Here is a 26,804-nt window from a genome sequence, read left to right on the forward strand (position 1 = left end):
AAACCCAACACATGTTTTTAATGTGGGTGTGCGTTCTGTTTCTCATTGGACTGGATGAGTTAAGTCAGGCCAGGGTGGTGGCTGCCTGTGGAGAGACAGCCTGTTTCTCGCAAGTGTGGGGCATTTGCTCACTGTTTTGTAGAAACCATTATCCTGCGTGTTTCTGATGCTGGGCTCCCCTTGTTATCACTGAGATTAGCCAGCAAGTTCCAGGAAAATTGAGAGAAAGTCCTGACTAAACTGAGCCCCGGACTTCTGCATTTTCCAGTGAGTGATACCAATGTTGGGTGTGCCTAACTTTGGGAAGGCACTATTCCAGACCTCTGTCGATGTTGCACAGTGACAGATTCCTTTTGGTGACTCAGTCATTGGAACCCATTACATCATTGAGGGCAGTGGAGGATGGTTTAACTCATTCAGGGGCTGTGGGTGTTGCTGACTTGCTAATTCTTAACTGACCTTGAGAACATAGTGGTGAGCTGTCACCTTAAACTGCTGTCGTCCTTATAGGAGCCCATGCATTGTTGGTGGGGAGTGTGTTTCAGGATGTTAACATGTAACAGTGAAGGAGCAAGAATATACTTCAGAGCCGGGATGGTGTGGCATTTGGAGATTGACCACTTTAATTCGTCAGTAACTTAATTATTGGATTTTTTTTTTAGATTAGACTTACAGTGTGGAAACAGGCCCTTCGGCCCAACAAGTCCACACCGACCCGCCGAAGCGAAACCCACCCATACCCCTACATTTACCCCTTACCTAACACTACGGGCAATTTAGCATGGCCAATTCACCTGACCCGCACATCTTTGGACTGTGGGAGGAAACCGGAGCACCCGGAGGAAACCCACGCAGACACGGGGAGAACGTGCAAATTCCACACAGTCAGTCGCCTGAGTCGGGAATTGAACCCGGGTCTCAGGCGCTGTGAGGCAGCAGTGCTAACCACTGTGCCACCGTGGTTGTGGGGGTGTGGTGGGGAGGTGGGTAAGTTGGTGAAGGCTGAGCTCAGTGGACCCTGTTGTTTGTAGCTGATGGTGTTCCCATGTCATTGGCTAGATAGCTAAGGTGGTCTTAGGCACTTCCTCCCTCCCCTCTCCACCGGTCCTACCCGTGGAAAAGGAGAAGTGGGAAAAGTTTTAGACCGGACGGTAGGTATATCGCACCTCCGAAATATAAGCACGAGAGTAGGATTCCTGATGAAGGGCTTATGCCTGAAAAGCTGACTCTCCTGCTCCTCGGATGCTGTCTGACCTGCTGCGCTTTTCCAGCACCACACTTTTCAACTCTGATCTCCAGCATCTGCAGTCCTCACTTTCTCTGAGTAGGACTTTGGCCTTGCTGACTAGTGCCAGACGAGGAGCAAATTGTAGGAAACACTGAGGATGTTGCAAGTTTTGTAGAAATGGTTGACTCGACACCAAAGGGACGAATTTTATCTGTACTTAATTAATGCCTTTCTTCTCCGGTGGATGGGAGGGAGAGCTGGAGGAGTCAAGGGGGAAATGAAATCTCTTGAATTCCCCATTTCCTGCCAGAGACTGTGGGCTGCTTGTGCAAATGAGGAGACACTTATCCATACGGTGGAACAGGGGATGTTGGAATCCATTGCTGAACCTGTTGCAAACATTTCACTTTGTTTTTTTTTCCCAATCCCTTTCCAGCTCTATGATATCTGCAAGTATGTGGGAGACCTTGGAGGAATAATGCAAGTCCACGCGGAGAACGGAGATATCATTGCCCAGGTCAGTGCGTTGAGACTTTGGGTTGAGTTGGTGGGAACCACAGCCATTTAACACTTCGAGGAATGTTTCTTGGCTGAAGGTCACCGCTTTCTCAAGTGCAGGTCCAGCCTCTGAGAGCACCAGCCAATCTGATGTGGTTTATTTCAGTGCGGTAAGTTCAGTGCACTTCACAAAGCTTCCTGACAGAAGTTTCTAAGATTGTCAATGGCATGGATCGAGTGGAAAGTTATGAGGCTTTTTCTCAGGGTGGAGGGGTCAATTATTAGGGGACACAGGTTCAAGGTGCGAGGGGGGATGTTTTAAAAGAGATGTGCAAGGCACGCTTTTCACACAAAGGGTGGTGAGTGCCTGGAGCGCGCTGCCAGGGGAGGTGGTGGAAGCAGACACAAGAGCATTCAAGAAAAACCTGGACGAATACATGAATAGGAAAGGAATAGAGAATTCTGTAAGTGACGACAGTTTTAATACGGAAGGGCAAAATGTGTCAGCGCAGGCTTGGAGGGCTGAAGGGCCTGTTCCTGTGCTGTATTGTTCTTTATTTTCTCCACATTTTTGAGAGTTTCCTCAGTTTTGACTGACTATTATGCACACATTGATAGAGATTGACCATTTGTATTAGTCAATACTTAAGTATTGTATTATGAGGGGAGTGGGGGAGGTAAGTTGGTGAAGGCTGAACTTGATGGACCTTTTCTGTCTTCCACCCGCTCCCAACTCCACCCCCACCATTCTTTTCAATTTTGCGATTTGCGTCTCTCATTAAGTGCTCCTCATCAGAGAATTTCACTCAGCAGTGCTTACCATACATGGTTTGTTTCCCTTTGTTACAGGAACAGAAACGCTTGCTGGAGATGGGGATCAGCGGTCCAGAGGGCCACGTACTCAGCCGACCAGAGGAGGTAACGAGACGAGCAATTTTAGACTTTTCCTGCGTGAAGTACTTTGTGACATCGGGAAATGCAGCAACTAGTTTGCAAATGTGCCCGCTGTCAGGGTAAATGATGGTGTTTGAGTGAACAGAGGCACTGGGCAGCTCTCTCGGAGTGTACTACTTAGTTTTCAGTATCTCTCATAATGAGCCTAGAGACGATGTGCTTTAAACAGCAATGCACCAAAGAGGAATATGAAGGGAATCAGAAGACAATTGAGTTTCCTTTGTTTCATTAAGACTGACCTTTGACCTTGTCATTAGTTCCATTGTGAGGTTTGGGTATTTTACAATCTGTTTTTTCTCTCTGTGAACGTCAATGTTGATCGTGCAAAGATATTAACTTGCCTTGGTTTCACACTGGCTGCTGCCTCTGTCCTAGGGTCCTGAAACAGACCCCTCGGTCCAACCAGTCCACACCGACGCTATTCCCAAAATAAACCTGCCTGCTCCTGGCCCATATCCCTCCAAACCTTTCCTATTCATGAACTTATCCAAATGTCTTTTACACTTCAAAGTATGGGAGAAGATTTGTAGCTCGGGTGCTCGTTGCTGTAGTTCTGTTCGCCGAGCTGGGAATTTGTGTTGCAGACGTTTCGTCCCCTGTCTAGGTGACATCCTCAGTGCTTGGGAGCCTCCTGTGAAGCGCTTCTGTGATGTTTCCTCCGGCATTTATAGTGATTTGTATCTGCCGCTTCCGGTTGTCAGTTCCAGCAATGACCAGCAACGTGAGTACAACTGGGACAACACTACAATTATAGGACAAGCCAAACAGAGAACAGCCAGGGAATTCCTAGAGACATGGCACTCATCCACAGATTCAATCAATAAGCACATCGGCCTGGACCCAATATATTGGCCACTGCAGCGGACAGCTGGAACTGACAACCGGAAGCGGCAGACACAAATCACTATAAATGCGAACATTTTGTAACTGTACCCACATCCACCACTTCCTCTGGCAGCTCATTCCACACACAAACCACTCTGGGTAAAGTAAAGTTGCCCCTCGTGTTCTTTTAAACTCTTTCTTGTCTTGGCTTAAAAATATGGTGTCTCATTTTGACCACTCCCCACCCTCTGGAAAAGACCTTGTCATTCACCTTATTTATGCCCCTTATGATTTTATAAACCTCAATAAGGTCACCCCTCAATCTCCTATACTCCAGTGAAAAAAGTCTTCTAACTACTTAACTCTGTGATCTGATTGTATTGCTCGCAAGACAAAGCTTTTTGCTATGCTTCGGTACACATGACAATAAATTCAATTCAAGTCAGGCCCCAGACTATCCTTAAAACTCAAAGCCTCCATTCCCAGCAGCATCCTGGTTATCTTTTCAGAATCCTCTCCTGGTTTAATAATATCCTTCCTATAACAGGATGGCCAGAACTGCATACAGTATTCCAGAAGAGTCCTCACCAACGTCCTGGACAGCCTCGACATGACGTCAGGTTTAACTGTTTGAAGAAGAGCTTCCCTGTTGTTGACTTTCTGAAGAGCGTTGAATGAGTTCCCTTTTGGGTTGGTTCATCAAGTGTCAATGTAATAGCTTCTTCCTGAGGCAGCTCGACAATACTGAAGCCAGGGCAGGAGAAACTCCCTACAAATGATGTTCACCTTTTGACCCAGTCCGAGCTAAGGAGGAGTAAGGATGTTTGGTCACTGTTGGGACTCCTGGCTCAACAGCAAAGTTAGTTGCTTGGCAATACTTCCTTGTTGCTTGAATAAAAACAAAACATGTGGACTGGCTCAAGTTCTAGGTCAGTTCTCCTGGTCAAGGCTATTGATTTGGCTTTGTTGTGGAACTTGCAGCATTAAAATACAGCCATGAATCACACTCTGAGTTCTCCTTTGTAACATTGTTTCACAACCTTAGAAAATTATTATTTTGGGGGAAAAATACTTCAGTACACTTAGAATATGACCAATCAAAATTAAGGAAAATCAGCCATGTGGGTAAAGATTGAAAACAATTTATTTTATTGTGCAGAGAAAAGGGGAGAAAATAGTTAAATTTGAAAATTATAAAGGGAAAGGGAAAATTGAGGAGGAACAATTAAGATTTGCAATCTTGGCTAAAACTAATTCACTGAACAATCAGTCTTTATTTTAGCTTCACAATGAGCTGAGATGAGAGCTTGTATGAAAGTCTGCTTGATTCTGCTCACAGAAATGTTGACCTGCTAACACTTACAGGGAACATACTGATGTATACTTAGCCAGCTCTCTTTCACAGTATCTTTTAGGGTTAGGGTGAATCCTGTAGAACACTACAATTCATGGTTAGTTTACAGTTAGTCTCTTTAGAGATTATTATGCACAGAGTTACTGCGGTGCAGTGATGAGTGTGTGTCGCATTGTCGGATGTGCTGTGTTTCGGGTAAGATGGCTGAGATCGAGGTCTGTTCAAGTGGAAATAAAAAAATTCTGCACATTGTTACAAAGAAGAGCAGTGGAATTATTCCTGGCCAGTATTTGTCCCTCAATCAAATCACCAAAAAAAAGACTTTCCTGTCGCTGTTACATTGCTGTTTGTGGGAGTTAACTCTGTGTAAATTGGCTGCTTAGATTCTCATAATGCAGTAGTGATTTCAGTTTGGAAGTAGTGCTCTCAGACACCTGAAAGCTGTGAATAGGAGATAAATGTTTTTTTTTAATGATCCTTTGTCCATACCATGATGCTTCATTATGTTTGGATTTATTGGGCAGTTTTATTTCTTTTTTAAAAAACTGTGCCTCAAAAGTTCATTGGTTAAACTCCTGGGTTTGAATCTACAGAAATTGCTGGAAAAGAAAACTCAACAGGTCTGATAGCATCTGGAGAGAAAGCAGGGTTAATGTTTCAGATCCAGTGACCCTTCTTCAGCCACTTCTGCCTCTTCTGAAGAAACGTCACTTTTCCCGAAACGTTAACACTGATTTCTCTCCTTAGATGTTGCCAGACCTGTTGAGCTTTTCCAGCAATATCGGTCTTGGTTTCTGGTTTCCAGCATTCCAAAAAAAACTTTGGTTTTTGTTCTGAGTTTGAATCAAGTCTGTGCTGAGGTAGCTGATCCTGGTCAGGATCATAGAATCCCTACAGTGTGGAAACAAACCGTTTGGTCTTACAAGCCCACACCGACTCTTTGAAGAATCCACCCAGACCTGTTCCCCTACTCAATTACTCGACATTTACCCCTGACTAATGCACCTAACATACACATCCCTGAATAGGTATGGGGCAATTTTGCACAGCCAATTCACCTAACCTGCACATCTTTGGACTGTGGGAGGAAGCCAGAGCACCCGGAGGAAACCCACGCAGACACGGGGAGAATGTGCAAACTCCACACAGACAGTCGCCTGAGGATGGAATCAAACCTGGGCTGATGGGTTGGTGCTGTGAGGCAGCAGTGATAACCACTGAGGCATCGTTCAGGATTGTGCTGGTTATTGCACGAGAGAAAGAAGGAAGGTCTGTCAGAGGGACTTTTTTTATTGGAGTGTAAGAGGTTGAGAGGTGACATTTATAGAGGTTTGCAAAATCACGAGGGGCATAGATAGAGTTAGTGGGAGGTGTTGTTTCCCTAGGATGGGGGATTTCAAGACTAGGGGGCACATTTTTCAAGATGAGAGGAGAGAGAGTAGAAAAGATGTATGGAGCTAATTTTTTACACAGAGGCTGCTTCGCGTGTGGAATGAACTTCCAGAGGAAGTTACATGCATACAGTTACATATAAAAGACATTTGGATAAGTGCATGAACAGAAAGTTTGGAGGGATATGGGCCAGGAGCAGGGAGGTGGGGCTAATTTAGTTTGAGACTGTGTTCAGTATGGACCGAGGGGTCTGTTTCCAAGCTGCGTGACTCTGACTGTATAACTGAGGGCAGGGTGGATAAAGGCTGGATAAAGCCATATTATTTCATAATTATAGCACTACTGCTTCACAGTGCCAGGGACCCAAGTTCAATTCCAGCCTTTGGCGACTGTGGAGTTTGCACATTCTCCCCATGTCTGTGTGGGTTTCCTCTGTTTCCTCCCACAGTCCAATGATGTGCAAGTTAGGGTGAATTGGCCACATTAAATTGTCCATAGTATTCAGGGATGTGCAGGTTAAGTGCATTAGTCAGGGGTAAGTGTAGAATAATGGGGTAGGGGAATGGGTCTGCTTGGGATACTCTTTGGAGGGTCAGTCGGACTTGTTGGGCCAAATGACCTGTTTCCACACAGTATGGATTCTGTGATCTTCTATGATAATTGTGGACATGGGGACACTTTTTTTTATTTGTAAAATGAAAACTTACTCAAAGCCCGTTCACTTGTGCGGAGTTGAAATTGGGCGGTTTGTGCCTGGGTTTGATGATGATTGAGGTCACTTGGGCTCGGAACCGAAAGGGTAGACTTGCAGCCCAGGATAAGGGTCAGTTGGGAGTAAGCTGGTGGGAAAGGTCCGTGCGGGGAGGGAAATAGTTTGGATGCTTTGAGAACTGCAAGCAGGGCAGAGCCAAAGCTATGAGATTTGAGTTGTTGGAATTTGTTCCTTTAAAAATCGATCGATAAAAGTAACAACAGAGTCCTGAGTTAAAATATCAACACTGTGTTGTTTAAGAGCTTGGAGTCCTTCCATCTGTTCGGAATGCCTGACTAGTGCCATGAATGATTTCATACATCATATGATATGCAAAAAAAAACAACTTGTATTTTTTTTCTTCAGTGAAGATTTATGCAGGCACCATTCCTCAGCCAGTACGCTAGATAATACAGGGAGAAAGTGAGGACTGCAGATGCTGGAGATGAGAGCTGAAAAATGTGTTGCTGGAAAAGCACAGCAGGTCAGGCAGCATCCAAGGAGCAGGAGAATCGACGTTTTGGGCATAATTCCTTCTTCAGGAACGTCGATTCTCCTGCTCCTTGGATGCTGCCAGACCTGCTGCGCTTTTCCAGCAACACATTTTTCAGCGCTAGATAATACAGGAGCTTCGCATGACTACAAGCTGTGTTAGTGTGTGTGTGAGGCTCAACTCTCTCCCACTTTAGAGACGGTTCAGCTTCACTTCCCATAAGAACTACACTGGATTCGGTGGTTATAACTGCTGCAGTGATGTTCCTCAGCTAGCTTTCTGTTTTTGGACCCTGCACGTTGCTGAGATTAAGCTGACAGTTTGAGTAGGCTTTGTAAATCAGTCCTCAGTGGGTATTAGAAACTGGTTGAACTCGCTTGGGAAGAGGACCATTGCGTGGTTTCGCTTTGATCAGAGAACTGTCCTTTTCCTTAATGCCCCTCGGTATCATTTAGCAAACTAGACGAGACGAGGTTACGTGTCTTGAGTCGTAAGCAAGCCACCACTGTACGGAGGTGGGTTGAGAGGTCATCAGACTGGAGGGCAAAGTCATTTTGAATTGGTGGGTAAGACTGGCACGTGCCAACAAGATAGGAAGATCTTGTTCACGTGGTTCAACACCAGTGGGATCCTCCAGGCATCTAGCATCGAATTCACTGTCCCGTTTTCCTAAGTTTATAAGATAGAAAAGCAGAATTAGGCCACTCGGCCCATTGAGTCTGCTCTGCCATTCGATTGTGGCTGATATGCTATCTCCCCCATTTTCTTGCCTTCTCCCCATATCCCTTCAACCCATTACCAATTAAAAATCTGTCTAACACCTCCTCACTGTCCCAGCATCCACTGCGCTTTGTGGTGGTGAATTCCACAGATTCTCCCCAGCTCTGATTTCCATTTGCTATCCCTTAGCCTAAAGGCGATGACCTAAAACTGTTCTTTCAGTTTCAATCTCAAGATTTTTCACTGAAGATTGGCGAAGGAGCTGAATACAGACACCTACTTTTGTTGTATTGACAATCTGAATACCATAAGACATAGGAGTGGAAGTAAGGCCATTTGGCCCATCGAGTCCACTCCGCCATTCAATCATGGCTGATGGGCATTTCAACTCCACTTACCAGCGTTTTCCCCGTAGTCCTTAATTCCTCGAGACAACAAGAATCTACCTGTGGTGCTTCTCCATACTGGCCCCTGGTATCTCCTACTCTAAATGCTTATTGTGTGTTTTGATCTCCATGGTTCTCTCCCAATCCCATCCTCGAGTCCCAGGCCCCACCAGCCCGACCTTTGGGGATGGTTGCCCTGACGATGTGGCATTGTGTTCGAGTTTGGACTGTGTGACCCTGGAGAGACGGCACAGGCTGCCAAGATGGAAGGCCTCCCTTGGCACTCAATCACTGTAATTTGGAAGAAGAAATAAATAAAAAAAACAAAACTTCACTCCAGCCCTCAGTCTTCATTCCCCATCCATACTAATCAATGCCACCATGCATCCTGTATTCAACCCAATACCTCTTCTCCTGTCCAAGCCAATATATGCCCTATATCCACTTCCTGCTCCTTTGTAGCCCCATGCTAATACATTCCATTCTACTTAAATCCTCATTACCCACATCCTACCTCTTGCCCTCTACCTGCCCCATTGTACCCATGTCAATCTATGCCCCTGTACTTCAATGCCCCTTATACCCATCACGCCCTGTATCCGGCCCTATAGCTCCTCATCCCTCCATGATAACCATGTCCTTCTATCAACCCCATGGCTTTTTTTTCTTCTATGCCAACTTAGTATCTACTAAGACTTAGTCATCAGCCTTTGTCCTTATAGCTACCATGCCAACTCATCTAGTGTCAGCCGGTCACTAGAGCATTTAGAGATTCTATGAAATAAACTTCATTGAAAGGGACTGTGTACATCATAGGCTTCCTTACATTGGGGAAGAAAGAGCACTTGAATTTCAAAAAAAAAACTTATTTTAAACTCCATTTACTCTCCGTTCAGCCACATCAAAAACAAACACTTCATTCACATGCACAATCTCTTATGAAAACAAGCATTATAATCTCACTTCAGAGTGTATACCCACTTTGAGTCAATCAAACAGTGAAGTGGCAAGCATACTGCTGTGACTATGGATGGTTGTGAGATCAGTCACAAAACTGTAGCCCACCATTGGAAAGGCTCAAGCTAGTGTCAACAGAGTGAAATGGCAAGCTGTGACTTTTGTTTAAAGAAGTTCTAGACTTTTAAGTTTCAAAGATCTAAAGGGCAGGGCTTTTAAATGCCTTTGAAAACTCCCTTGACAGCTCCTTTTGGTGGATCATCTTGATACTTTTTTTTCCTTCCTATCACCACTTTTGATGTGATTTTAACAGGACTATTTACCCATTGCAATGAATTTGACAGTTAATGAAGTTATGCACTTTCAAAGTTTACCTTGCTTATTGAAAAGCATACCCCCATCTCCAAAGCTCACTTGACCTCACCCAAAGTCATCCCTAGCGGTAGCCTGGATATCCAAATAAATTTGCAAAGGTTAGGAATCACATCACTCTATATCCTTCCAGGCTACCAAAATCTGAACTGAATAGAGGGAGCTGGTGACAATAGTTATCTGTCCATGCAATCTGTCCCTGTGTCCAGTCATCTACCTCGTGAAAGCAGGAAGTGCTGTGTTTGGGTGAGGTGGGACTCGCAATTTCCAGACTCATCCATCATTTTTCCTATAGCAGAAGGAATCGCTTCTTAAAGGTGAAAGAGTTTGTTGCCGGTATCGGAGGGTTTGAGCTACGGGGAAGAGGCTGAATAGGCTGGAGCTGTTTTCCCTGGAGCATCGGAGGCAGAAGGGTGGCCTTATAGAGGTTTATAAAATCATGAAGGGCATGGATAGGATGAATTAACAATGTCCTTTCCCTAGACTAGTGAAGTCCAAAACTAGAGAGCATAGATTTGAGGTGTGCGGGGAATGATTTAAGAAGGATTTAAGGGGTAACTTTTGCAGGCAGAGGGTGGTGCGTGTATGGAATGAGCTGCCAGAAGAAATGGTGGAGGCTGGTACAATTCCAACATTTAAAAGGCATCTGGATGGGTATGTGAATAGGAAGGGTTTGGAGGACTGGGTTTGAGACTACGAGCTGAGGGCACAGCATTAGAGTAAAGGGAAGACCTTTTTGAATGGAGATGAGAAATGTCTTCAGCCAGAGAGTGGGGAATCTATGGAATTCACTGCCTCAGGAGGTTGTGGAGGCCAGGTCATTGAGTATATTTAAGACGGCGACAGATAGATTCTTGATTGTGAAGGGGATCAAGTGTTACGGGGAGAAGGTGGGAGAATGGGATTGAGAAACCTATAAGCATAATTGAATGGCAGAGCAGAATCGATGGGCTGAATGGCCTAATTTCTGCACTGATGTCTTGTGGCCTTATGGATAGGGGTCCATTACTGGCAAATGGGACTGGATTAATCTAGGATATCTAGTTGGCATGGATGAGTTGGACTAAAGGGTCTGTTTCTGTGCTGTACCTCTCTCTGACTGCTCTTTAGCCTCATCTCATTGGTAGAGGAGTGGATTTACACACTGACTGAGATTTCCCCTATGCTGTGGAGAAAATGGTGAGTGAGTCTGGAAATTGCAAGACCCTGCTTCCAGTCATGTTGATTTAAAGGATCGCGATTACCACCTGACTTCAGTTGTTTGCAGCTCTCTCATTATTACAATCTGTTGTGAATTGGACAACCCTTGTTGAACTGATTTGTGAATGAACATGGCATGAATTTTACCCTCTTTGCTCCGTGTGCATAAGATTCTGTTTTAATATTCAGAGTGCACTTGGAGCACATGAGCTGGTAAATCTAGTTAGCATTTAAAATCGCCCCTACCTCACAGTTAACTTCTGGAAGAGAGTTGATAGCTGCAAAGCTATGTTGTGTTTGCAACTTGGGTCACTCCTCCACATCTCCCACGTCCGTTATTCCACCTTAGCTGGCTGTAGTTCCAGCTGCCAAGAAGCTGAGCTCTTGAATTCCTGCCCTGAACATCTCCCATTCTTCCTTTCTCCTCATAAGGTACTGCTTAAAAGTTGATCTTTCTCATCAGTTTGGGTCTCCTGTCTGGGTTATTGGGGGTGGCTGAACTTCTGACAAGTTTCTGGGATAAAGGCCCCCACCCAAGGTTTGAGCTTGAGAGTTGTACTTTGGGGCACTGACTTTATTTGGGAGGGTGGGGGTCAATTAAACTGCCTACTGTCTTTAGTGCCAGGAGATCTCTACATCCCCCACCTGAAGATGAGCACAGGATTGCCTGATGTTTTAATTAACGTTGTGAGAGCTGACTGTCAGGTCATAAACACAATGCTGTTTCGGAAAGTGCGAATTAACTGTGGCATTTCTTACCTTAATTCAGTGTCTTCACTTCAAATATAGGCCCTTAACTGTAAATTTGCTTTAAAATGTATGCAGTCGGGACTCAGGGGTCTGAGTTAGAGGGAGAGGTTGGAATAGCTTGGACTTTTGTTTTTTCTTTAGGCTTAGGAGACTGAGGAGTGGATCTTCTAGAAGTGTTGGACTGGAGTATACAAAGTTAAAAATCACACAACACCAGGTTATAGTCCAACAGGTTTAATTAGAATCACTAGCTGTCGGAGCGCTGCTCTGACTTATGCTTCGCAACCACCTGATGAAGGAGCAGTGCTCTGAAAGCTAGTGCTTCCAAATAAACCTGGTGTTGTGTGATTTTTAACTTTGTACGTCCCAGTCCAATACCGGCATCTCCACATCATATAAGATCATGAGGTGTGGTTTTGGTGAACGCACTCAGTCTTTTCCCAGAGTTGGGGAATCAAGGACTGGGGGGCATCTGAGAGGGGAAAGAATAAATGGGAACCTGAAGGATAACTTTTTCGCCCAGAGGGTGGCATGCATATGGAATTGGTTGAGGTGGGTACATTAACAGCATTTAAAAGGCATTTGGACAAATACATGGATAGGAAAGGTTTAGATGGATATGGGCCAAGTGGCAGGGAAATGGGGTTAGCGTGGATGGACAATTTGGTCAGCATGGACCAGTTTGGGCCGAAGGGTCTTTCACCGTGCTGTTGGACTCTTATCACTGTTAAAGGTGTGACATAACTGCAGGCGCATTTCTCTATTTTGTTTCTAAATCTGTATGTGGCTGTGTCTGGAATGCCTTTTTATTGTATGTGGAAGTGTTACAGAAGGCTAAAAGCACTATGTCGGTGGAAATTGCTGCTGCTGTTGAACAGGCGGGTAACAGTTAATGGAAGGACTTGTCACCATGATACATTTTCCACAGAAAAAGTCATGAGTTTTGAACAGGAGATGATAGACTTTCACAAAGTTGTTTGTGTGTGTGTGTGTGTGTGTGTGTGTGCGCGCGCGCGCGCCCGAGGACTCCCACTCTAACATGTGTTTCTTGTTATGCAGTTGGAGGCAGAAGCCGTATTCCGTGCTATCACAGTCGCTGGTCAGACCAACTGTCCTCTCTATGTCACAAAAGTAATGAGTAAGGCTGCAGCAGACATAATAGCCCAAGCCAAGAAAAAAGGTGGGGCACGATTATATATTTTTTCCTTTCCTGTCTGTCTTGCCTGACGGTGCTGTAAGCTGGTTGGGGTAGAGCACGGCTTTGATGCCAAACCATTTATTTTTCCTGTTGCCATAGGTAACGTGGTGTTTGGAGAGCCTATCACTGCCAGTCTCGGCACGGATGGCACGCATTATTGGAGCAAAAACTGGGCCAAAGCTGCAGCTTTTGTGACTTCACCACCTCTCAGTCCGGACCCCACTACCCCTGACCACCTGATCTCACTCTTAGCGAGGTAAAGCCTAACAGACCGGAACTCGGGGAAAACCACTCTGCTTTTCTCTCTGCAGGCTGCTTCGGATTTCCGTCATCCGTAGTCCTTTGCTTTATGTTATGGGGACTCTGATCCGATCGCCGCACTGTGGGTAGGATGGGGAGGCTTTGGTGAAGTTGAAACTGACATTTACCAGGATGTCGCCTGGATTGGAGTGTAGGAGGCTCAGAGATGACCTGATAGAGGTTTTCAAAATGATGAGAGGCACAGATAGGGTGGAGGTCTGAGCCTTTTCCCCAGAGTGGAAATGTCAGATACTCAGTGGCAAAGGTTTGAGGTGAGAGGAGTCGATGGTCGTTGTCTTTTCTCCAAGATGGGGAATTTGAAGATTACAGGGCACATTTTTAAGATGAGAGGAGGAAGATTTAAAAATGAACTAAGAGGCAAATTTGTTACATCGAGGGTGATTTGCAGGTGGAATGAACTTCCTGAGGAAGTGGTGAATGTGGGTACATTTACAATGTTTGAAGGACATTTGGATAAGTACATGAATAGGAAAGGTTTGGAGGGATATGGGCCAGGAGCAGGCAGGTGGGACTGGTTTAGTTTGAGATTATGTTCAGCATAGACTGGTCAGTCCGAAGGAGACAGTGAAGTCTGCAGATGCGAGAGATCAGAGTAGAGAATGTTTTGCTGGAAAAGCACTGCAGGTCAGGCAGCATTCCTGATGAAAGGCTGTGGCTCGAAATGTCGGTTTTCCTGCTCCTCGGATTCTGCTGGCCAGACTGAAGGGTCTGTTTCTGTGCTGTATGACAATGAGGTGTATGAGGCAAGAGGACGGTAGGTACCTGGAACACACTGATGGAGGAAGTGGCGGAAGCATGTGGTAATAACAACTTTTTTAAGAAGCATTTACACAGGCAGGGAATTGAGGGATATAGACCATGTGCAAGCTGATGGGATTAGTTTAGAATGGCATCATGGTCAGCATGAATGTGGTGGGCTGAAGGGCCTGTTCCTGTGTTGTACTGTCCTATGTTCGAAAGTAATTGGCTGACTGACTGACTGTGAACTTGGACAAAGTGAGGACTGCTGATGCTGGAGAGTCAGAGTCGATTTCACCCTTTTCCTCATCTTCCCTCCCCACCCACATCCAACTCTGCAACTCCACACCACCCTCTTGAACTGTCCCACCTGTACATCTTCCTTCTCACCTATCCGCTCCACCCTCTGCTCTGACCAATCACCACCACCACACCCCATCTGCTTCCACCTATCGCCTCCCAAGCTACCTTACCCCCAGCCCCAACCCCCCCTCGTTTACATCTCAGCCCCCTCACCATCCCCCTCCCCACCCCACCCCCATTCCTGATGAAGGGCTTATGCCCAAAAGGTTGACTGTCCTGCTCCTTGATGCTGCCTGACCGGCTGTGCTTTTCCAGCACCACACTTTTCCATTCTGATCTCCAGCATCTACAGCCCTCACTTTCTGCTAATCAGTGTTCACTCATGATATCAGTTAGAACTTTTAAAAATGAATTGTTTGCTTGAAGCTGTTGCCCTGCTAACTTTTGTGAACAAATCCTCGACATATGACAGAAAGTTTTGGGTTTTCAGGGTGTTTGGCTGAACCTTTGTCCTGAGCAGTGGTGTTGCTTAGTTTTGCCTGAGCAGGGAGTAATTAAACCAAAATCTCCAGCCTTGGGCAACTGCAAGTCAAAAAGCACTTCAGCATGGCAGGTCTGAACAGTGAGTTGTAGAATAACATAGCTCTGGAAACGCTACCACATTTCATCAGATTGTTAACGCTGTTCCCTACTGTGGGATTGCTGTGTTACGAAAATACCATACATACACGAGTAAAAGTTGATCTCCTGTAAAAAGTCAACCCCCTATTTTTGGGGTTTTTTTTCAGTATATCTTGTGTAGACATCAATCCTAGTCCTTCACAGACCAACATTTGTGAGTCAAGGTGTTATTCTGCATATTAAGGTTATGGTGAAGAAATAAATATATATTTTGTGCTATTGTGTGTTTTGATGTACAATTTTCACCAATTTGACGCAAAAGTTTAAGACGCATCATGTTAGTGACAGCCTCCCTTTTAATTTGCTGTGTTTTATTTTTCTTTACTCATTTAGCAATCAGTTGGGCTTCTGTTATTGATATGGTATTTTGGACTGTATCATGAATTTCAGTCCCTCACAAATAATAGTCGACCGCATGAATTTAACCTTTTAAAAAAACCTAAAAAAAATTGACTTTTATATGAGTATATACGGTAAGTCATTTTGGCACAGCCTCATTTACATATACTGATCTCCAAGTCAATTCTGCCCACAACAGAAGTTCACTGCTTAGTCCCACTCGGAGGCCGTAGAATTCTGGGTTGTAGGAATTGGAGAGAGCAATATACTGGTGCCCGAGTTCATTAGAATTGCTCTTCTTAAAACAGAGGTGGGAGATTTAGCAGAGCTTTTCAAAATGGTAAGTGGTTTTGGTCAGATCAATAGCAAGACCCACTTTCCACTGTTCAGAGACTCAACCACCAGAGAACAAAGATTTCAGATCATTTGCAAAAGAATCACTGAGTTGTAAGTCAGTTTTGTCTGTATGGTGGAACTAGATTTAACAGGAAGATTTGAAAGGGTCCAACCTGTAGGGGAAGATTTGTTGGGATTTGAAGAATAGGCAAGTGAATGAATCAAGTCGTTCAGAGTGCAGTTTTTTTACAGGCACAATGGGCTGAATGGCCTCCTGTTTTCTTTAACCAAGTGCTTGGGCATTGTCTGAGTACAGCAACTCTATAAATCCCAGTAACAGAAGTTGCAGGAGAAGCTCAGCAGGTCTATCAGCATCAGGGAAGAGGAGTCAGAATTAACATTTGCGGTCTGGTGACCCTCCCTTAGAACAGACCCATAACTTTAACTCTGATTTTTCTTCACAGATGCTACCAGACCTGCTGAGATTTTCCAGCAACCTCTGTCTTTGTTTCTGATTTACAGCGTCCGCAATTCTTTCTGTTGTTGGCCTCTATAAACATTAAATCTTTCTATCTGTTGAAGGTCTCCGTGTGACCAGGAGTTTTATTCAGCATGAAGTGACAATCACAGTGAGGAGGGGTTGGGGAAATAAGATTGTCTCCCTTATATTTCTTTGATTTTTGTAGTTCCCAGTTCAGACCCAACTGGATTCCAAATCAGAAGCATAGCTGTGGGGTTGGCTCATCAGTTTGATGTAGCCAGCTAGTCGTATTGGACAGATTTACTGTTACTGAAGCATGGAGCATTACTGCAACTACAGTCCCTCTTAGAAGGCCCACGTGTGCAGTGAGTGAAGCATTTTCTGAGTCTGGTGCACACGCTAACATCAGACTCGAGCCACATTTCAGCAGGGCGTAACCTTGGCCTTTTCTCCCTCTGAACACATCAGGGATTGTGCTGTACTTAACCCTTTGGCTGTCTTTGTTCAGTGGGTAGCTTAAAGTTATTTTCTTCTCTATTTAATCCATTTTTCTAATCAATCTGTTCAGAAATGTTACTACATACTGCAGGAGCAGGTGGGACTTGAACCCGGCCTCCTTGTCTAGTGGGTAGGGGCACTGCCACCATGCCACAAAACAATAATGTTGAAGATTTTTAAAAAATGGCTTTCTTGTCAGTCAGTTGTGCTAAATATCAGCTGTGTAGAATGGACTGTTTCCAAGCATTGGTCCCAACTACTTGGCTTGGCCTAAGCCTCAGACATTTCCCTGTCTGTGGTGCAGAAGCCCACCCTATTCAATTGATGTGATTTTTACTTGCCTCCTGCACTGTTCCCATGGACTCTGAGTTAGGTGGCTTCTTAGAGCTAATGGAGAAAGTGAGGACTGCAGATGCTGGAGATCAGAGCTGAAAATGTGTTGCTGGAAAAGCGCAGCAGGTCAGGCAGCATCCAAGGAACAGGAAATTCGCCGTTTCGGGCATAAGCCCTTCTTCTCAGAGCTAATGTTCAATCCTGAAAAAAGATGAAGCTAAGGGATTGCATTCCAATGGGACCTTTACAGACAGTCAGTAGAGAGTTCCACCCAGCAAGGAAACTGACATCTAGACCTGTTAATGCCTTGTATTTGGTTAAAATAAGTTGATGTCCCATTACCTCTGGGTGGAATGACGTTGAGATAACATTTTGTGAGATTGTGTATTGTTGCTCCTGTCCTAATCATGGTGCCTGGGTAAATATTTCCTTCCTTTGTTGTATCTCCAGCGCACAGTGGCTCATTGGTTAGCACCACTGCCTCACAGCGCTTGGGACTCTGGTTTGATTCCAGCCTCGGGTGACTGTCTGTGTGGAGTGTACACAATCTCCCTGTGTCTGTGTGGGTTTCCTCCAGGTGCTGCAGTTTCCTTTCTCAATCCAAAGATGTGCAGATTAGATGGATTGGCCATGCTAAACTATCCATAGTATGTAGGGTAGTGCATTAGTCTGAGGTAAAATATAGGACAGGGCCATGGGTTTGGGTGAGGTACTCTTGAGAGGGTTGGTGTGGACTTGTTGGGCCAAATGGCCTGTTCCACACTCTAGGGATTATATGATTCAAACAGGAAGCAGCGTTCTCCAGGGAGCTTGGTGTTAAATGCATCTGTAATCCCACATGCTGTTATGTTAGTCTGTGGCCAGACGAATTGTAAACCTGTCGATTTTAGTTTATGATGAACATGGAGGTGGAATGTCGATATCCCTGCCTTGTTGTTAAATGATGGTGCCTGGTCTTTCTCTAGTGGTGACTTGCAAGTGGCAGGAAGTGCTCACTGCACATTTAGCACAGCACAGAAGGCGATCGGAAAAGATGATTTCACTCAGATTCCTGAGGGCACGAATGGAGCAGAGGAGCGGATGTCCATCATCTGGGACAAAGCAGTGGTGAGTGGAATTATCGCACGAGCTAATTTGCGGGAGATTGTTTGGTCGCAGTTTTCTTCTTTAAAGCAGCACTCTTAAACGTTTACATGCCCAAAAGAGATGTTTGCTTTTAATCATTGTTCTGGAATGTGTCTGGAATTTCAGCCCCATCACAATGTCACTGATAGGCAGCTGTGCTCAGTTAGAGCCAACGTTACAGTCTACCGATCTCTAGAAATTAAATTTAAAACTGAAGATCTTGCGGCTTTGAAGACATTGAAGTTCGGAGGAAACAGGAATGTCATTTTTCTCTCCTTGTGTTTGAAAGGGACGTGGCTTCTTCCCATACCGGGCTCTCTGGGAAGCTAAGCAGTTGACGTGAGCTGGTTTCTGTTCTGCAGGCAACCGGTAAAATGGACGAGAACATGTTTGTGGCCGTGACAAGCACCAATGCCGCCAAAATCTTCAACCTGTACCCGCGGAAAGGCAGAGTGGCTGTGGGCTCCGACAGCGACTTGGTCATCTGGGACCCAGACGCAGTGAAGACAGTGTCTGCCAAAACCCACCAATCGGTCAGTGTCAACTTTTCACGTGGCAGTTTTTTTTTCCCTAACCTGGAGCAAGAATAAAATCACATGACACCGGGTTATAGTCCAGCAGGTTTATTTGGAAGCACTCTAACCTGGTGTTGTGTGATTTTTAACTTCGTCCACCCTGGTCCAACATCAGCACCTCCACATCATGGAGCAGGGATGTTCAACCTGACCATTTTGCGATGGCATTTACACTCATCTTGGCCCACCAATTTAAAGCTTTCTCTCTGACTTATGTAGCTTCTCTTTCAGTGCATCAATGCTCCTCACCTTACCTATTCCATGTGCTAGTGTGTTCTGTCCATTGTTACACTGTGGGTAAAGATGCTTCTCCTGCTATTGCTAAGGGCCTATTCCTGTGCTGCGTTTCTCGTCATGCACAACGTCAGACAAATGGAAACACTTTCACTGTGCCTCCCCATTAAGCTTTATTGTCATAGTTCTTTATTTGTCCACAGGACTTCCCTGGCATTTAGCAACCTCAGTTATTAAGAGAATTTAATTAAGTCTTTAAAAGTGCTGAGGGAAATTCTCTGACATGGTCGTCATATGAAAAGAGTGTAAAACAGGAACTTAGTAACATGAAACTGTATGGGTTAAACAGACTGTCTGCTTTCATTTGAAGAAAGCAGTTTAATTGCTGTACCTTTGTCCCTTTGTTATGTCTTTATATCAGCTTCATAAACCAGGGCTCTCGAACCACTAGGAGAGACTGATGGTGAACCCAGAGCCATTACAACACAACTGTGAAGCTTCCCAAGTTGAGTCAGAATTAGAAATGCGGAGTTAAGTGAAATCTCAAGACACTGGGGCCCAGATGCACTCGGTGCCCCTTTCCCATAATGTGCACAGTTCTCCTCAGTGGTCTGGGATGGAAAATGCACCGGCCTAAACATTGGGAAGGGCAAGATAAGGATCATCCCTCTCAGAACACATTCTGAGAAAGTAGTGGAAGGGTTATATTATTGAACTATAAATCTAGCGAACCTTGCTTGCGAACCAAGAAAATCAGTTTAAACCCCCCCCCACCCCCACCCCCAGAGGTTTGAGAGTCAAAGTTTGCATTTAATCAAAAGAAAATAAATGAATCTAGAAATAAAATGATCAATAACGACTGTGGAGCTGTCAGATTATGATAATAAAACCTTGAGCATTAATAGACTACTTTTGTTCTTACAATTTATGGTCGATATTTTTCTGAGCAGGAGACCTGCGAGCGCCTTGATGTGTTGCTTGAACCACACCAACAATTTTTCTTTTAACGTGCTGCTTAAAGTTACCCAAGAGTCATCACCACCGTCCCAGGGCAATGAGGGCTGGGTAATAAGCGACACAGACAGAAATGCTCACACCCTAAGAACTGACATCACAAAGGGTAGTCTGCTAATACTAAAGCTCCAGTATGGGGTATAGCCCAGGATCAGCTTGGAAGTTTGTTCGCTGAGCTGGCAGGTTTGTTTTCAGATGTTTTGTCGCGTCATCAGTGAGCCTTTGGTGAAGTGCTGATGTTCTGTCCCACTTTCTATTGATAGTTCAGGATGTCTGGACTCTGTAATGGGCAGCAACGTCAATGGAGTTGAGAGTGGGGTGTTGTTGGTGGTGGAAGATTACCCCAACCTGGAATGACTTGAGATATAATTGGGAATTTAAAGATGGTAGTCCTGACTATCAGAAACCAATCAAATTATTGTGCTTTACTCAAGATAAGGGAAGCGCTTGTGGAAGGATGACTGCTGTGCTACCTGCCATCATTTGTTGTTGTAAACAGGAAGAAACTGTTTATCCCACTGCCTGCTTGTTTGAACACTAGCGTATGCACAGTTTATGTATTTACTGTGCCAGAGTTAACCAGGTTCTGTCTGGATACCAAAGTACATTGTGCAATTGTAAGCTGGACAGACATTGACGAGGGTAGTTACACGGAGTTCTTCCCTTGTTTGTATCGAAGCATTGCATTTACAAGGAGTTTTGTGTTGTGGAGGAAGACTACAGTAGTTTTTTGTAAAATGTTTCACGGTCCTATTTGCTACACTGGGAGCACTGCATTAGTTTGTTACCCGGGCTCAGTGGGTTAGAGGGGGTGGTGAAAATTGGTGAGGTCGGAAAAGTGGGTAGGATAGGAGGGGGTGATGGCAATGGGCAGTGAATGAGGGCATTATCGACCACAGTGGGTTGGATAATTGTCGTTGGTGGTGGGGGTGGGGGCGGGGAGTGGAGAGGAGTGAAGGAGAGTTGGCACTGTGACGGGGTAAGGCGGTTGGTGGGGTGGGGTCGGGTAAATTCAATGGTAGGTGCGTGCAGTCCCCCTTCTCCCCCCGCCCCCACCCCACATTCCTGATGAAGCGCTTATGCCTGAAGCGTCAACTCTCCTGCTCCTCGGCCGCTGCCTGACCTGCTGTGCTTTTCCAGAGGCACCCCTTTCCACCTAGATGTGTTACAGTTAATGAGAGAGACTGACAGTGGGCAATGTTTAGTTAAATAGTGATTTCATTTGTACTATAAATTCCAGTGCCATTGCTACACAGATGGTTAAAACTTGACCTCCGGGCAGAAAGAACAGACTGAAATAGCTGGCTTTACATCTCCATAGGCATTAAGCCCACATCAAAGCATCTGAAAATGTGGCTTCAGTTTCTCATTATTTGGGAGCTCCATCAAAGAATTGAACCTTTCCGTATGTCAGGTTGAAATATGTACCCTCAGTTGGCAATGTGCAGTTAATAGCCCTCCATTTCTCTGTTTCATCAGCGTTTATTCTTGATCTATCTCAAAGGCATGAATTCTTTCCCGGGTCCCATTATTCACTGCCTCACTTATGTTCGCAGGATTCATATTTTTTCTCCCCCCCCCCCCCCCCCCCCCCCAATGTCTTAATGAACTTGAAGCATTTCCTACTGAGCTCCGTTTCCTGCTCTTTTAAGTTTGCATTTATTTATTAAGATAACAATTATTTATTGGCCTCTGCTGTTGTCTCTTCTTCATCCCACTGCCTCTCAAAATACCTGACAGAGAGTGACTCAGTGGGCTGGGACAGTTCACCATAGAATCCATACGGTGTGGAAGCAGGCCATTCGGCCCATCAGGTCCATTCGGCCCATCAGGTCCATACCGACCCTTCGAAGCGCATCCCATCCAGTCCCACACCCCTACCATACCCGTGTATCCCAGCATTTCCCATGGATAACCCACCTAGCCTGCACATCCCTGAGCACTATGGGTCAGTTCAGCATGGCCAATTCACCTAACCTGCCCACCCTTGGACCGTGGGAGGTAACTGGAGCACCTGATGGCACATTTTACTGTGTCAGCAAGAGATACCAACTCCACACAGATAGTTGTCCGAGGGTGGGTTCAAACCCGGGTCCCTAACGCTGTTCGACCATGGTGCTAACCGCTGAGCCATCATGTGACTGCAAGATGTGAGCCTTTCCAGTAAGGCCACCATTTTTTGCCCATCTCTCAGATAATGGAGGGGCTTGCTGGGCCTTTGCATTTTTTGACAGACTGTTTGTTCATAATTGAAACCAGAACTCAGTTGTTAGGCAAGGTTTCTTAAGTGTTAGGGAGGAAAGGCTAGTTAGTTTGAGTCATGACATGGGAGCATCCACTTTGGCAACAGAGAACTAATTGAAAGTGGGGGAAGGGAACATAAAAGTAGGGATGTTTTATTACAGGTGTAGAGGGCATAACTGAGACCACATCAAGAGTACTGTATCCAGTTTTGGGTTGCCTTATTTAAGAAAAGACACAATTACATTGAAGCAAAGCCGAAAACGTTCACTTGACTGATTACTAGGAAGAGCGGTTTACTGGTAAGGAAGGCTTGGACAGATTGTGCCTATATCTATTGGAGTTTAGCAAAAAGTAGTGGTCTTTAATTTGATTTATTGTTGTTGTGTATACCTGAGTCGAGTGAAGAGCTGTGTTTTGCAAGCAGTAAGGCAGATCGTAGCAAACGAGGACATACAGATCGCAAGGTGCTTAGACGAGCAAGGCGCATGGGGCTATGGCTGCATAGGAGGTGCACAAGGCAAGATCCACATTAGATTAGATAGGTCCATTCAGTAGCCTGATAACAGCAGGGAAGAAGCTGTTCTTGAACCTGTAGGTGTGTGTGTGTGTGTGTGTTCAAGCTTCGGTATCTTCCTGACGGAAGAGGTTGGAAGAGAGCTTTACTGGGATGGGAGGGGTCTTTGATGTTGGCAAAGAGAAATGTAAATGCAGTCAGTAGATGGAAGGTTGGACTCTGTGATGGACTGGGCTGTGCACACAACTCTCTGTAGCTTCTTACAGTCCTGGGCAGAGCAGTTGCCATGTCGTTATGCACCTGGATAGAATGCTTTCTGTGGTGTACCTGTTAAAGTTGGTGAGGGTCCTGATGGACATGTAGAATATTCCTGAGCCACCTGAGGAAGAAGAGGCGTTGTTGTGCCGCCTTGACCGTCACACCTACATGGGAGAACCAGGACAGATTGTTGGTGATCGTCACTCCTAAACCTGTCACCCTCAACCCTCTCCACCTCCGCTCTTAATGAAGCGGGTAAGAGCTTTAGGGGTCCTGACAAAAATGAAATGCTGAAAGAACGTTTCCCCTCGTGGGAGAAATGAGAAGCAGGGGATAGAATGTAAATTTGGGGAATTCCCATTTAATATCAATGTCAAGATTGTTTCTCCAAATGTTTGAGTCTTTGGAACATCTTCCCCAGAGTAGAGTTAGAATTCTTGGCTATTTTTAAGGCGGCAATATATTTTAACCTAATTATTAGTCATGAAGCTATCAGTGGAAGCAAGAAATTGGAATTTAAGCCTGAAACCAGGTCAGCCTGAACGGCAGAGTGGGCTTGTGAGATTGAATGATCTATTCCTCCTTGATTCATATTAAGAAGGAGCAGCAAAGAAGGTTGCTAGCGAGATGAGTTTGTAAAGCCAGACACTCCAACTGGGGAAAAGCAGGGAATAAAAAATGAGATTAAAAAAAATACACAGACCTACCAGTTAGAATCATAGAATCCCTACAGTGTGAAAACAGGCCCTTCAGCCCAGCAAGACCATACCAATCCTCCAGAGAGTAAACCACCCAGACCCATTTCCCTACATTTACCCCTGACTAATGCACCTAACACAGGACAATTTGGCATGGCCAATTGACCTGGCCTGCATATCTTTTGGAATGTGGGAGGGAACCCACACAGACACTGGGAGAGTGTGCAAGCTCCACACAGACAGTCACCCGAGGCTGGAAGTGAATCTGGAGTCTCCCTGTCTCGCTCGCTCTCTCCCTGTCTCGCTCGCTCTCTCCCTGTCTCGCTCGCTCTCTCCCTGTCTCGCTCGCTCTCTCCCTGTCTCGCTCGCTCTCTCCCTGTCTCGCTCACTCTCTCCCTCTCTGTCTCGCTCGCTCTCTCTCTCTCTGTCTCGCTCGCTTTCTCTCTCTCTGTCTCGCTCGCTCTCTCTCTCTCTCTCTCGCTCGCTCTCTCTCTCTCTGTCTCGCTCGCTCGCTCTCTCTCTGTCTCGCTCGCTCGCTCTCTCTCTGTCTCGCTCGCTCGCTCTCTCTCTGTCTCGCTCGCTCGCTTGTGCTCTCCCTGTCTCGCTTGTGCTCTCCCTGTCTCGCTTGTGCTCTCCCTGTCTCGCTTGTGCTCTCCCTGTCTCGCTCGCTCTCTCTGTCTCGCGCTTTCTCTCTCTGTCTCGCTCTCTCTGTCTCTGTCTGTCTGTCTGTCTGTCTCTCTCTCTCTCTCTCTGTCTCATTTTCTAATTCTACTGTGAATCTGTATGCTGATATAGACAATTATTAGTAAAGGTTGTGACTACCCTTTTATATCGAAACTTTTGAAAAAGAGAGAATTTACATTGATATGGCAACTTTCACAACCTCAGGACTTGGGAAAGCACTTTCAGCCGAGGAATGCTTGTGAATGATAGACACTGAGTGCAAAGTGAGAATTGCAACAGTCGGTTTTCCCACAGCAAACTCTTGCAAATAGCAATGTGATAAGGGCTAGATAATCTGTTTCGAACAATAAACGTTGGCCCAGGAACTGAGAGAGAACTCGACTGCTTTTCTTCAGAGTAGTGCCTGGGATTGATCTGTTTTGATCTGAAATTGTTGATGAGACCTTTGGCTTAACTTAGCCCAGCTCTCAACTCAAGTCTGGATGAGGTTTCAGCTGCCTCACAAGTTGGAAGGAGGAATCCGTGCTGGGAATGCTGTTGTTTGTAATAGCATCTGGATGAAAATGGTGGTCTGATTTGTAACTTTGCAGATGAACAAAAATTGGTGGTGTTGTGGAAATTGAGGAACGTTGTCACAGGATGCAGGACGTACATCAGTTGGAAAGTTGGGTGGAGAAAAGACAGAGAGGGGGTTTAATCCAGATTAGTGTGAGGTGATGCATTTTGGGAAGTCAAATGCAAGAGGAAAATAAATGGCAGGATCCTTGGAGGTGTTGATAGAACATTGAATGTAGAATATTGCAGTGCAGTACAGGTCCTCGATGTTGCGCTGACCTGTGAAACCAATCTGAAGCCCATCTAACCTACACTATTCCATTATCATCCGTATGTCTATCCAACTATCAAATAAATGCCCTTAAAAGTTGGCAAGTCTACTACTATTGCAGAGAGAGTGTTCCACACCCATACTACTCTGAGAAAATTCCTACTACTTTGAGTAAGTAACTCCAAAACTGATATACAGGGGGTATTTGGGGTCCAAGTCCATAGACACCTTTCAAGTCTAACAGCATCCTTCCTGTAGAATGGTGACCAGAATTGAATGCAGTATTCTAAAGGTGGCCACACCAATGTCCTGTATAGCCACAACATGACTTCTCAAGTCCTTTACTCAGTGTTCTGACCAATGAAGGCAAGCATGCTAAATGCCACCACCTTCACCATCCTGTCTACCTGCAATTCCACTTTCAGGGAACTGTGAACATGCTCCCCTAGATCTCTTTATTCAGCAACATTCCCCATGGCCGTTCCATTAATTCCTGTCCTGATTTACCTGACCAAAATGCAACACCTCACATTTATCTAAATTAAACTCCATCTCCCATTGCTTGATCCATCGGCCCATCTGAATGAGGTCCTTTTACTTGAGATAATGTTCGCTGTCTGATACACCACCAATTTTGGTGTCATCTGCATACTTACTAGCTATAACTCCTATGTTCACATCTAAATTATTTATATAAAACGGGGGATCGAGTACCCTCATGGTACACCACTGATCACCGGTCTCCAGTCTGAAAAGCAAACCTCAACCACCAGTCCCTATCTCTTACCTTCAAGCCAATTTTGTATCCAATTGGCTAGTTCCCACTGATCTAACTTTACTACCATGTGGAACCTTGTTGAACACTTAGCTGAAGTCTGTATAGACAATGTCCACCACTCTGCCTTCGTCAATCCTCTTTGTCAAATCTTAAGAAGAACTTTGTCAAGTTTGCAAGACGTGATTTCTCATGCACAATGCCATGTTGACTATCCATAATCAGTCCTTGCCTTTCCAAATGCAGGCAAATCCTATCCCTCAAAATTCCACCGCCCCCCCCACCTCCACCCTTGAACCTGCCCATTACTGATGTCAGGCTCACCAGCCTGTAGCTCCCAAGCTTTTCCTTACCACTTTTCTTAAATAATGGCACCACATTAGCTCCAGTCTTCCAACATATCACAGGCAGCACTATAGCTCTGTGGTTCACACTGCTGCCTCAAAGCACAAGGGACTTGGGTTAGATTCTGGCCTCGAGTGACTATGTGGAGTTTGCACGTTTTCCCTGTGTCTATGCAGGTTTCCTCCAGGTGCTCCGGTTTCCTCCCACAAAGATGCGCAGGTTAGGGAGAACTGGCCAAGTTAATTTGCCCATGGTGTTCAGGGATGTGTAGATTAGGTGCATTAGTCCTGGGAGATGTAGAGTAATAGGGTAGGGGAATGGGTCTGGGTGGGTTACTTTTCAGACAGTTGGTGTGGGTTTGTTGGTCCAAATAGCCTGTGTTTCACAGTGTGGGATTCTATGAT

The 26,804-nt window shown here is 45.3% G+C and overlaps 1 protein-coding gene across 3 annotated transcripts in view; it reads left to right on the top strand.

Annotated features, from left to right (window-relative positions):
- Window positions 1-26,804, top strand: part of LOC132823332 (dihydropyrimidinase-related protein 3-like) — a 248,098-nt gene that overhangs the window by 165,217 nt on the left and 56,077 nt on the right. For all 3 annotated transcript variants that reach the window (XM_060837026.1, XM_060837025.1, XM_060837027.1), the window contains exons 6-11: window positions 1,665-1,745; window positions 2,576-2,644; window positions 12,940-13,060; window positions 13,178-13,334; window positions 18,074-18,215; window positions 18,596-18,766. In XM_060837026.1, coding sequence (XP_060693009.1) covers window positions 1,665-1,745; window positions 2,576-2,644; window positions 12,940-13,060; window positions 13,178-13,334; window positions 18,074-18,215; window positions 18,596-18,766 — 741 coding nt within the window. The remainder of the gene's footprint in view (window positions 1-1,664; window positions 1,746-2,575; window positions 2,645-12,939; window positions 13,061-13,177; window positions 13,335-18,073; window positions 18,216-18,595; window positions 18,767-26,804) is intronic.

Source organism: Hemiscyllium ocellatum, chromosome 16 (genome assembly GCF_020745735.1).
Source record: "Hemiscyllium ocellatum isolate sHemOce1 chromosome 16, sHemOce1.pat.X.cur, whole genome shotgun sequence".
NCBI classification, from domain to species: domain Eukaryota; kingdom Metazoa; phylum Chordata; class Chondrichthyes; order Orectolobiformes; family Hemiscylliidae; genus Hemiscyllium; species Hemiscyllium ocellatum.